The 12377-nt window shown below is 40.2% G+C and overlaps 1 protein-coding gene and 1 long non-coding RNA gene across 2 annotated transcripts in view; one reads left to right on the forward strand and one right to left on the reverse strand.

Annotated features, from left to right (window-relative positions):
- LOC310703353 overlaps nucleotides 1-12377 on the forward strand; it is a 103073-nt gene that overhangs the window by 88639 nt on the left and 2057 nt on the right. The gene's annotated exons all lie outside the window — the stretch shown is intronic.
- Nucleotides 5886-12377, reverse strand: part of LOC310701736 (von Willebrand factor D and EGF domain-containing protein-like) — a 202255-nt gene continuing 195763 nt past the window's right edge. Inside the window, exon 30 of the mRNA XM_083493050.1 lies at nucleotides 5886-8429. Coding sequence (XP_083349176.1) covers nucleotides 8415-8429 — 15 coding nt within the window. The 3' untranslated portion in view covers nucleotides 5886-8414. The remainder of the gene's footprint in view (nucleotides 8430-12377) is intronic.

A 12377-nucleotide genomic window follows, 5' to 3' on the forward strand; every position in this document is an offset into this window, starting at 1 on the left:
TGTATTCATGGCGTATGCTTTCATAGATCAGATACATCATCACCACTACCACCACCACCACCACACAGTGATGTTGATAAAGTGGGTTGCCAATGTGATGGCAGCTGGCCTTGGGAATCTTCCCCCCTTTAGCTTATTTTTCTCTGCTTGCCTGCCAGTCACTCCCCCTCCACCAGTTCTTTTTGCAGGAAGAAAAATCATTGAAATGTTTTTCTTTCCTTCTATCTGTTGTATGTAAGATATATGGTACCAGCCGCTATCTCTGCTTTTTACTTGTTTAAATACAGACATTTTGTCTTACTTTACAACCAACAAAAACATATCCTTTAACATATGCTGCGTTTATCTGGGTAACTAATCATCCTGTGCCACAGGCCTTCTCAATTCATAGCCACAGTTTTCAAAAAAGCCGTATCCACTTATCAATAGCTCTCATCATTATGGTATCCATATGCCTCTCAAGTATTTATATTTCAGCTGAAGTAGTGACAGCAATAACAATCTTTCTTCCTCTTCAAATGGTAGCAACAGCAGCTTAATTATTTCATAGTTATTGTTTCTTTTCTTGGCTGGGTAAAGAAATGTTGAATAGAAAGCAATTCAGAGGGAGGTAAAGCCAGGACTCTTCTGAAATACCAGCCTATACTGAAATAAGGTTAGTTGCCTTCTCAGCTGATGAAAGAATGATGTGGTCTTTGTGCAGCTGTGGGTTTGAGCCTCTGGTAGGACTCTTCTTGCCAGGGGCGGAGGAAGGAGAGTGTGGTGGGGCGGGTCGCCCCGGGTGTCACCACTGAGGGGGGTGACAAATTGCCGGGCAGCACTCACCATGAGGCCTGCATGAGGTCTTTCTTGGGAGAAGCTTGGGCTTCTGCAGGCTCCACTCTGCTCCAAACGGTTCGCACACTGCCTCCCTCTCAGCTGTAGGGCGGCTGAGTGGGTGGAGGCAGGCAGACTCCGGAGGCCCCACAGTGCGCCCCGTCCCTATGGGTGGCTTGCCCCGCCCCTGGGTGCGCCGCCCCAGGCACCCGAGCGGCTTCCTCCGCCACTGCTTCTTGCTGGAGGGGAAAGGGAGACTGTACTTTTTTTGTAGGCAAGGGTCATAGATCTTTGGTAGATCACATGCTCTACTTGGCATTGAATACTTGGCAGTTCTAAATATGGCTAAGGAAGACTCCAGGATCCTATCACCAGCCAGTGAAGACTGTTTTATTCCTGCAAGCTTTTGTTTTATTCCAGCATTTAAGGAAAGGGATTTTAACAGTGCTGTGCTGTTTTTACTACCCGTATTTTAATATATCTGTTTTTATATCATTTTAATTCTATTGTAGCTTAATTAATTTGTAACAATGATATTTTATCTGTTTTTTAGTTTTCTGTGTTTTGTTCATGTTTGTTTCAGTTTTTGTGAGCTGCCTTGACCTCTGGTTCTGGAAAACAGACAGGCTATAAATAAAATAAATTAGTAATAGTAATAGATGCCAAGGATTGAATGCCACGTAGAACATGTGCTCTGCCAATGAACTGCTTGTCAGTTAGTGTAAGCCAAGGATTGGCGGAAGGTAGATTATGATCTAATGATCTTTGATTTGCAGTATATTGATAAAGGTTTTTGACTCCTAGGAACGGGGAAGAAATTCAATTCAGTTGACATTGAAAGGTGAATCTACCTAATTCATACTTTCCAAAACAGTACGCAACTGAAACACAGCCATCCTTCATAAATTCACACTACTCTGAATTTTGCAACATCCAGCCAAGTAATATGCACAAAAATGAATATACTAGGGTAAAGTGTGTCTAGAAATGCATATATTAGTGAAAGGAACTTACAAAAATATGGTATATCAGTGAGAATTGCTTTGCAAAAATGTTATATTAGGGAAACTTGCATGCAGAAATGTGCATAGTTGGAGAAATTTGGGGTCATCAGCAAACTTGACTGCCTTGCTTTTTTGTACTGCACTTAGAATACCAGGTACAGTTATGGTCACCTCATCTGAGAAAGTGTCTTGTAGAAGTGAAAGAGGTTCAGAAAATGGCAATCAGAATGATCAAAGGGGTAGACCAAATAAAGAAGTACTACAACATCTGGGCCTTTTTAGTTTAGAGAAAAGGCAAGTAAGAGAAGACATGGAGGTTATAAAACTAGCTGTGGAGAAAGCAGTAAGTGATAGCTACCAACATGGTGGTCAAGGATAATGGGAGTGGTAGTCTTTTTGGAAGCAATAGTCCATCAACCATATCCCTGATGTTCACTTCTTTTGTGCTAAACAGAGCTGAGCTGCCCTCAATAAAGAAACATCCATTAGTTTGGCTCTGAGATAAGCAAATTTCCTGGCAAATTCAGGTGGGGAACTGGCAAAGAGGCAGAAGCTGTTTGGTAGGTCTCGTGTTTGAATTAAGCCCAAATTTATTATCTTTTCATTATATTATCCTGCAGCTTAGTTTTCAGTGGACCCAGTGGAGTAGGTTTTAAGCAGGAAGCCAAATACTGAATGGCCATGATGACTGGATTAACCTTCTTACCACTGCAGGTGTTAGAGCAAGATTAGTTCTCTGGACTGGACTGTTGCTTCCCAGGTTATACTTTTCAATGCAGATAAGAAGGGAGATTTCTTTTCCAAGTGTGTCCATAGATCATTTCCTTTTTGCATTGTTCATTTAGTTTTGCAACATCCAGATGCTTGATTTGAATTCCTAGCTCTTTCTCCAGGGAGGACATGTCCTTTGTATTGCACATTCTGAATTTGTGAAAGGCTTCAATTACATGGCAATTATGAACAATGATTTATTCTAATGTAAATTTCCATTCGCTTGGTTGCATTCTTATGACTTTCATGTGAAATATGGAAGTTGTTTCCCTCCCCGATGTTGGCTTTTATGCATTTCTCAGAAACTCTCTTGGATAGCTTGGTTCTTTACCTTCTGGAATATATGATATTAAAGGTGAGAAGAACAAGGACAGTCTCTTCCTTTCTCCCTCTCTCTCTTTTTGTTTTCAGGTACTACAATGCAAGTGACCATGGCTGATTTTGTTGCAGTTGTGCCACACCTAGTTCCATTTTTGTTCTCTTGCCATGGAGTCAAGATGTTCTATTAACACCTCCATGCAATGCTTTAGTCGCTATTTCCTTCTTCTTTACTTGATGATTTACTTTGTTCTCACTGTCTCCGGAGTTAATTTATATTCATAGTAGTGTGGTTTGCATTGGCTTCCAAATATATACATGTGGTGTTTTAAATAAAACATTAGTTGAGGGAAAGCTGGTATCCTTGTACACATTTCTGTGTGGGTTTTAAAGAAAAATAAACTATAGCTAGCTATGCTCATTGAAAATGTTACTCTATCATGAACCCTCTATTCACTGAGGGTACAGATCAACTGCCTTTGGCTTTTGTGAGGGTATATAAGGACAGTAAAACATAGCATTATTATATCTAAAGAAGAAAGAGGTTTGTACATAGTTGGACCATCAGACTTTTGAATATATGGGCAACATAGAATAGGCAATGAAGATAGTTAGATCCATTCTTCACCAAGATTAAAATGGCACCAGCTGATAATAATAATTCAGCATTTTCACACAGCTAAATCAGAAAAATCTAAGGCGTATTATATATTGTTGAGTTATTTTGGGAATTGCTGTAAAGTATTGCTGAGATGTAATATAAAATATTTTCAACATAGGTATCATTTATTTACAGTTCCAAAGGCTAAAAGAATTGCTTACTGCCTAATCTGGATATAATAGACCTGAGGTGAAAATGATAAGCAAATGGAGAAGAGGGCAGGAGGTTTTCACAGCAAAAGGGCATCTGCAGGAGGAATATAATGATAAGTGTACAAAAGATATGTCACTGCTGACAGTCTCAACACTGAGATGTAGTCTATATGCCTAGATATGTCCTTTCTTAGATGTGTAGAGCTGTGAAGCTGGGTTTTTTTTTAAATCCAGCCACAATCTTTGATTACGTATGTTCAGCTTTGAAATCCTGGCACAGAAAAGAAAATCCCAACATTAGCTTATGTCCTCAAATCTGCTTTCCCTCTGAAACATAGTGAAGGGGGAATTATTTTAAAGGGAGAAGTGGCAGTAATAGGAAAGGGTACCAAGTCCTTCCCCTTCCAACAACCTTTCTCCCATGCCTCCCTGTTCCCTACTGGAACCCCAAACCCATGGTTCTGTCCAGTGTACAGGTAGGGGATTGCAGCTTACAAAACCAGCTTGAGGCAAGGGCTATTCTGGAAAGAAAACAGTAGGTGGGGAAAGAATATCTTGTCTCCTCTGCTGCCTCTCTCCTGGAAATCAGCCCACCCCCTGGTTTTATTATACAGAAGAGAAGCAAAACCTGGGGTCTCAAGGCACAGACTGGTGGCATAGCATGCAATAAGGCATTTTCTGTGGTGGTATCCCAACTATAGAACACCATCCACTCTGAAGCTTTCAGTGAAAACATTGGCATAGCTGTAGTTATTTCCAACTGTCACAGAAGGTTATTGTGAGGATATATGATAAGAACAGTGAAGTATAGTAATATTCTACTTAAAGAAGAAAGGGACGTGTACCAATATGCACAGTCAGGCTTTTAGATACAGTGGTACCTCGGGTTAAGAACTTAATTCGTTCTGGAGGTCTGTTCTTAACCTGAAACTGTTCTAAACCTGAGGTACCACTTTAGCTAATGGGGCCTCCTCCTGCCACTGAGCCACCGCTGCGCAATTTCTGTTCTCATCCTGAAGCATAGTTCTTAACCAGAGGTAATATTTCTGGGTTAGCAGAGTCTGTAACCTGAAGCGTCTGTAACCTGAAGCGTCTGTAACCCGAGGTACCACTGTACATAAGCAACACAGATTCTGCACAGTGGACACATACACTGAAGTTTTTTTGATGCTACTTGCACATAGCTCAGTGGTTGCTCTGAGCTATGTAACCAGACCATCAGACTTTGCAGCATTATGCTGGTATCTTTTGTCTGTTTGGGTGATTTCTCTTAACTGCTTCTAGCAGTCACTTTGGGGAGTTACCATCCCTCATCAAGATCTAAAACCTGCTTTAACCTTGTGTTTTATTGGCAGAGGTGAATGTGTGTGCTTGACTTTCCAAGTTTTTTCTCTGCCAAAGGTGGTGGCGTGAACTACAGCTTCCCAAGAGCAATACGATAAGGCATATTTGTGCAGTGCCATCAGTACATTACAAGCTTCTATAAGTTTGGAAGTCAACGTTTGGCCTGTTCCTTGGCAGTCTCTCCCATCCTTCCTTTATGATCTCTCTCTGTCCAGCCCATCTCCAGCAGAGATTAAATTTTGCTATATTAAAATACAAACAATGAGGCACATTAACTTAACTAGTGAGATGTACTGTGGGAATGAAATCTACTTTAGGTCCCAAATCCAAGCTTGGCAAGGACTTCCTATTCATCAACACTGCCCATCATGGGCATAATGGAAGCAAGGTAATATAGCTTCTTTTTTTATTGATTCTCCCTGTAGTTGAAGAAAGACATAATTGCTACCATCAATTTAATCTTGCAACACTCATCTGTTGCCAACCTTCTGCTCTAGTGCCTTCCTGGAAGCGTTGAATTGAAGTTTCAAACTCAGTTCCAAACTCACCATCTCCCAGTTTTGGACAACCCACGGAAGTGTAATTCTCCTTCAGTAAAAGGTCCTTTCTTCATGTAGCATGGATGGGAGGTCAGTGAGGCTAGAATAACAATTGTATTTCTATGTGCACATCACAGATTTATCTAGAATAACATTCTCTAATATGCCGGTGCCATGAGTTTCTTTGTGTTTCATATTTCCCTCTGCACAATTTTGTAGAGATGACAAGAATTCATGAAAATAGAAGAGAACAAAGAAAGAACTGGGGAGGGGAGGCAAATTGAGGGACAAAAATAATATTTATTCAAAGAAAAGAGTACAATTACATAAAACATTTTAGTCTTTGCAAAAGTAGTACAAAACAAACATTGTTCTCATATTGAAAAGGCAGGTGGCAATATGCAAAGAAATATACTTAACAGCTACAGGAACTGAAACACTTTAAGTAGAAAATAATCTGCATTAATGATTATAAATTTCTTAGCATTAAAAGGACACATTCACATCCATTTTCTGCAAAGATTCTGTATCTTGTGATCCAAAGCACTGTTGGAATGTCTACTCAGCTGGTGTGAAGCAACCCAGCCTATCACAAAAATGCCACAGCATCTTGGCATCAGTTCCATAGATCACTTGTGATTAAACAGCATACTGCTGCATCCATAGAAGCTGCTGTTGTGGGGTTACTCATGAAAAGCATTGTTCACACATTATGGTTCTATTTGTGACTGTCCCAAAGCACATTGGCCGGATTCAACTAACGGGTCCCATTAGTGTAAGCCCATGCAAGGACTTCTGCTAGTGCAACTCCCCCCCCACACCTGTACCTCCCAGAATTGACTCAGGGGGATTAGGAGAACCCACAGAACAGTGCAGGGAGGAAGAGAGGGGAGATTGCTCCACCAGGCCAGCACTGCGCCCATGCCATGCCAAGCAAGAAAGTCTACAGTCCAAGACAATGTGGGGGTTCTTTTTAGTTTTTAAATAAGATGTTTTTATATTTAAATTGAGTCCACGCTGAACTCAGTTTGCCCCTGCTTTCAGTTCCTTCATATTTCTTTTCTCCCTTGGTATTGCTACTGTGCATGTGCGCCATTGATAAAACACAGCAAAAAAAGCAAGGCTGATGTGCTTGTTCTAGTGTGTTAAAGATACACATAAGTCCTGTTTAGATGTTTGCCTGAATTCACATGGGCTTAATCTGTACACACAGGCTCCACTCACTCCAATGTCCCAAGGCATGCAGGTCTCTCTTTAGATCATCATGTATTTGGCATTCAGTGGAATGTGCTTACAAACCTCCTGCAATAGCAGTTACACCCCAACACCATCCTTGATTTAAGCCTGTGTGGGTTAAGGAGCCACAGGCATTCCAATCCCTGTGCCTCAGTAAAACAGTGCAGGAAAGAAAAGTTGCAAGCATACATATGCTCAAATAACAAATGCTCTTCTTTTAGAAGTGTTTTATCATTGCACACCTGCATATTGATAGTATATGTTTTATGTGTGGAAAAGTAACTGATGGAACTGAGCAGATATAAACTGCAGCCATATTCAAGCATTCTTAAGAATGTGTGAGGACTCTAACTCTGCAGGGAGCACTGGAAACTATACGGTCCCAACCCCTTTCCTTTTAACCGTGGTCTGCAGGGAGATTCCAACTACATTCAGTTAAATGTGGTCCCATCATCCAGGAACCCTGATAGTTTAGAGAATTTAATTGCAGAGTGGATTTCCATTCCTTACTGGTGGGAATGGAAGAGTCTGTCAGTTTTGATTTTCTCAGTTTCTCATTTGTCAAAGCTTAAATTCAGTTCTGCACAGCCATTTGTGATTTCCTTACCAAAAATTCTTTGTGAGAGTTCATCAGCATTTTAGTGCAAAGTTCTCCTAATAAACACCTTTCCATATGCCGTTTTGACTTAATGTACAGATTTTTTGCAAGCAATTTCCCCTGATATAATACATTTTTGTATGCTATTTTCATGAAAAGCTTCACTTTTTGCAAACTTTCTCCTAAAATATGCATTTTTGTAAGCATTGTTTGGTAGGAGAACTGCATTGCAAAGTTCAGATAAGTGTGAATTTTAAGGGTACCTGTGCTTCAGGTCCCATATTGTTTTGGAAAATGTGAATTTGATGGAGTCTGTTTTAAATGTATATGTATTGAATGAATTTTAATTTCTTCCCCATTCCTCCCCACTGGTGTATGTGGGGATACTGGAGATGGGGCCTACATGTGTGTCTCCTACTCACTTCAATCTCACCTGCTTTCTTTTGTAAAACTAAAGAGAATTGGTGTGTGCTCTTGTTCTGGAGTTAATTGTAGAAATTTTACAGGTAAAACTTGAATTCAGGAGGTGTGCAATGCAGGCCAGAGCAAACAAGAAGAACAAGAAAAATGGATTAGGGTACACCCCAACATCCTCAATGTTGGCTTCTCTATAGAACCCAAAGTTAGCAGAAAGCGACAGCCTTTCTAAAACACTCTGCAAGTCACAGTTGAAATAGGCACTTGCAGTCAGTGAGTAACTGAGGTATTGGTACTATGCTGCAATATATATATATATATATTGAGATTGAGAATGGTGTCACCTAATGTGACACAGGCAACTAGCTAAAGCTGTTCGAGTATGTTCTGGAATCAGTAATTTCTCAACATGACTTAATGCTTGCCATGAGTGGAGGCAGGAGGGAGAAATTTAGCTATGTTTCTATAGTGCATTGTCTGCCAACTCTAAAAGAAAGGAGGGAGTCTTAGCATTTCAGCATCAAAATGAATGTCTTCATTGTCCTTCTGCTGTTTTCTTCATCCTATGGGGAGCTGTGAAACAGAAATGAGGATTCAGCTGCTGAAGGGATTAGGTGACAAACAGGCCTACACCCACATTGTCACAAAACAAGTATGAAATATTCTAATGTAGTAATGGCATGGCTTCTGTCTGGTTTTTTCTTAACCCCCCTTTTTTCTCTTTAATTATGACGATACTGCAACTACTCCACATTTCAGAATTTGATCCAAGCAGGCAACTAACAAGTGTTATAATTGTCCAATAATTTCACCTGTAGTGGCTGTCTTTATTGTGGAACAATGTGACAGATCTGCTTCCAAAACACGCACCCATGAGGGTATCATGTAGCAACGGCTGATTTCTCCTCCATCATTCCAACAGAGGAAAATAACTATATTGCTGAAATGGTTTGGCTTTGACTCTGTTATTTGCAGTGGGGTTGACAGTTCTGAAGCTGGAATTAAATTTCTTTCCTCTAAAGCAGGAGTGTCTACAAAACCAATTTGCTATTTTCCATATGACACAGTGAGACTGTTGACACCTTGCCTATATGAGTTTGAATGTGCTCAGCCCATTTCTACGCTGTGGAGGTTTGTCAGTAAAAAGCATCTTAGTTTAAGGGTGGAAGTAAATCTTCTCAGTCCCCCAAACATGATATTAGGTGACAGAAAGAGCTTTTGTCTTGCAGGACTACAAGAGACCTATAAATCCACTAAATGTGCAGGACAAAAGAGTCGGGGGATTATTCATCTCTAGGAGGAGAGGACTGCTGGATCTCTCTGCATCTGACATGACACACATATACTCCATATATGATACTATCAAGTGTAGTATTTCGGTATCAAACCTGGATATATAATATTTGATGGTGCAAATTGTTTTCCTGTGATTTAATATAAAGAATATTAAATATTCATATTACATATTTAATATAAAGAACACTTAATGTTTGTATGTGGTTTTCAAGCATTCAACATGCTACACATACATTATCTAGTTATAATTCTTACAATAAATCTATAAAGCAGGGATATTCACTGGATGTTGTCTAACTGCAATTCCATCATCCTGTCCCATGATGGAATGGGGGCTAATGGGAGTCGGTGCCCAACTAAAACTTGGGGAGGGCACAGAGGTTCCCCAGCCCCAGGTGGGATAAGTCAATATTATTATCCTTTATATTGCAGACAGGAGGAGCTGATGTGGAGAGGGAGAGGGAGGGAGGGAGGGAGACAGGCTTGCCAAAGGCCACCTAGTGAGTAAACTGGACTTGCTGCCGCCAGTGCAACTCTTACATCGGATTTGGCCCAATACATTTTCTAGAGAAGAATGTGAGAGAACATAAAAGCTCATGCATGGCTTTATAGAATGTCTACCTTCAGCTGCAAAGTGCTGCAAATTTCAAGAAAGCTTCCAGGTACAAAAACTCCATAAATCAGTTGTGTCTGATTAAATTTCTGTATTCCATCTGACTTTTTGCTAATGATTGCAAAAGCAGTATTATTACCCACAAAACAGCTATGTTCTTAGCTTGTTAGCGTTTTCTTCTTCTTTCATGAGCAAGTCTTTCTGTCTGTCGGTTTTGATTTTTAGAAGCTAGCAAGGGCATTTGTCTTCATGTTTACCTCAAAATTGCTAAATGATCAGAATCTTGCAAGGACTGTCTTATTGCAGTTTGGCATACTATTACAAATTCTTTATCCTCCAACATATATCCTAGCACCACTGCCACACATTGTCATGTCTGTAATATGTAATTCAATTGATTATATCTCGTCAAATGGAAATATGTGAAGGGGGGACAAAGGAAAACAAAGAAATAAGAGTTTTATAGAACCCTCCCCTTCTTTCCTGAGGGGGAAAAATGAAACTTACATCAAATGTTAAAAATAAAAACGACACTTCTGCCCTAACAAATGAATAACTGAGGCAAGTCATCCTTCTCTCTCTAGGATGGATGAAGATGTCCATTTTGGTATTTCTCAGCTTCTCATTTTTCTAGTCTTTGGCTCAGTTTGACACACCATCATCATATTAGTGTGTATTTCTCTAATGCACACATTTCAAAAGCCATACTGCATTTTTGTGTTATATTTACTAATATATACATTTTTATGCACACTTTTCCTAAATACATTATTCAGTTAGAGAACTGCATTGCAATTTTCAGATAAGTGAAAACATTGAAAAATAGTTGCATTCCACTGCATACATATAATTTTGGGGAGTTCAAATTAGGTAGCTTCTCATTAAAATGTGAACTAATTTTTTTCATCATCCCTGTCTCCTGTAGTTTATTAGCCAGTATTTGGCAGAGACCTAAACACTGTGTTTGTGTTTGTGTTTGTGTGTGTGTATGTTTTAGTGCTACTAACTGGACAATGAAACCAGAGGTTTGTTTCAGGCGAAGGAAGTCAATCTTCTAACCTGTCTATCCAGTGATTACTTTTCCCTTTCTAGGCTAAAATGAGAAGAGGGACAGGGATTCACTTAGGTGCCAAGATGCAATTACACATGCCCTTGTCCTTCAGCCAATTCAGTGTAAAAAGAACATTTCTTGCCACAAATTCCCATTCAGACCTGCTTTCTGGAGGCCATTATAAATCCTTTGGGAAATTTCTTCCCTCCTGGGACAGAAGTCAGGGCCAAAACTCTAGATTGGCTATTTCCCATTGTGGGGGCTCTCTGCTTTTCTAATCCAGATTGAAGGAGTTGAACACCTGTACCCCATTCAATCCAAAAGCTGCAAAGGAATGAACAATACCAATGCAGCAGCGCTAACTTCAACCAACTTAAACTGAACAAAAGCAGAAGGCTAGGACAACTCCATGACTCCTTAACTATCTCTCACAGATAGGTTTCTGGAAATATCCCCCTCAAACTGAATATGAAATTGTTCCAAGCCATCAATTAGCAACAAGCAGGAATTTCACCAGTGGTATAGGAAACATTTTCTACCTCCTTAATGACATGAAGCAATTGAATCAAGCCAAATTCTCGACGAGTCTCTCTTCATTGAGGGAAGGGTAACAGATATTCTTAGGGTAACATTCTCCTCTACAAAAACAAAGAAACCTTGCCTTTGGTGGGGGACAGGCATTATGAGGATTGAGATAACTGACATACTCTACTAAGATGGCGTCATGCTGAATCTCATGCTAGGCTCTCCACCATCCCAGGGTGTGCACCAAGGCCGTGTAGTCCCATGTCATTTAAATACTGCCCTCTTAGAGAAGGAAGCTAAGAGAGGAGACAAGAGCTCATGATTGCACTATTGTCAGCCACTCCACTGTCATGCTGTGTTTATAGCTTGGAAGGAAAGGCCTAGATGAAGGCAGGCTGTGATTATGCTTTATCCCTGCCATTTGGTGGTGGGAGAGAGAGTTGGGAAGAGTCTTGGTGTTTTCCATGGGCTCTTCTGTTCCTCTGCCAGGCACATCCCTAACCTGATTACAAGGCTTGGCTGTGGGGACTTCAGTAATATGAAATTCCTCACACTCAACTTGTAATGGACCATGTCCCTTGCTAAAAGATATCAAGAGAAGGAGAGAGAAAGAGAAAAGAAAAGTGAAAAATAAACTACTAAAATCAAGTTGTGAGAGGATGCTGACTAGGTAGGGTTGGTACATAAAGGAGATAAATTAGATCAGAAATGTGGTTGGTTGGCCAATCGCTGATGGCTTTAGGAGTTGTAGTCCAACAACAACTGATGAAGGGTCACAGGTTCCCCACCGCTGTCTAGACTTTTGGCTCTGCTTTCTGACCCAGGTTGAAGGGGTGTTTCAAAAAATCAAGCTTTTCAGAAGCCAGCGAGAATTCCAGGGAAGCTCGGTCAAAATCTTGCTTTAAAGAGAACTTGCTTGCTTCCCCTATCACATCTAGATGTTTTTTTCCTGAGACTCATAAGAAAAATATAACACAACATAAAGACAGAACTCTATTTGTGTAGTCTTTTTTGAACCTAATAGTATTCTATTATT

The sequence above is a fragment of the Podarcis liolepis genome (genome assembly GCF_965112155.1).
Source record: "Podarcis liolepis genome assembly, chromosome: 1".
NCBI lineage: Eukaryota > Metazoa > Chordata > Lepidosauria > Squamata > Lacertidae > Podarcis > Podarcis liolepis.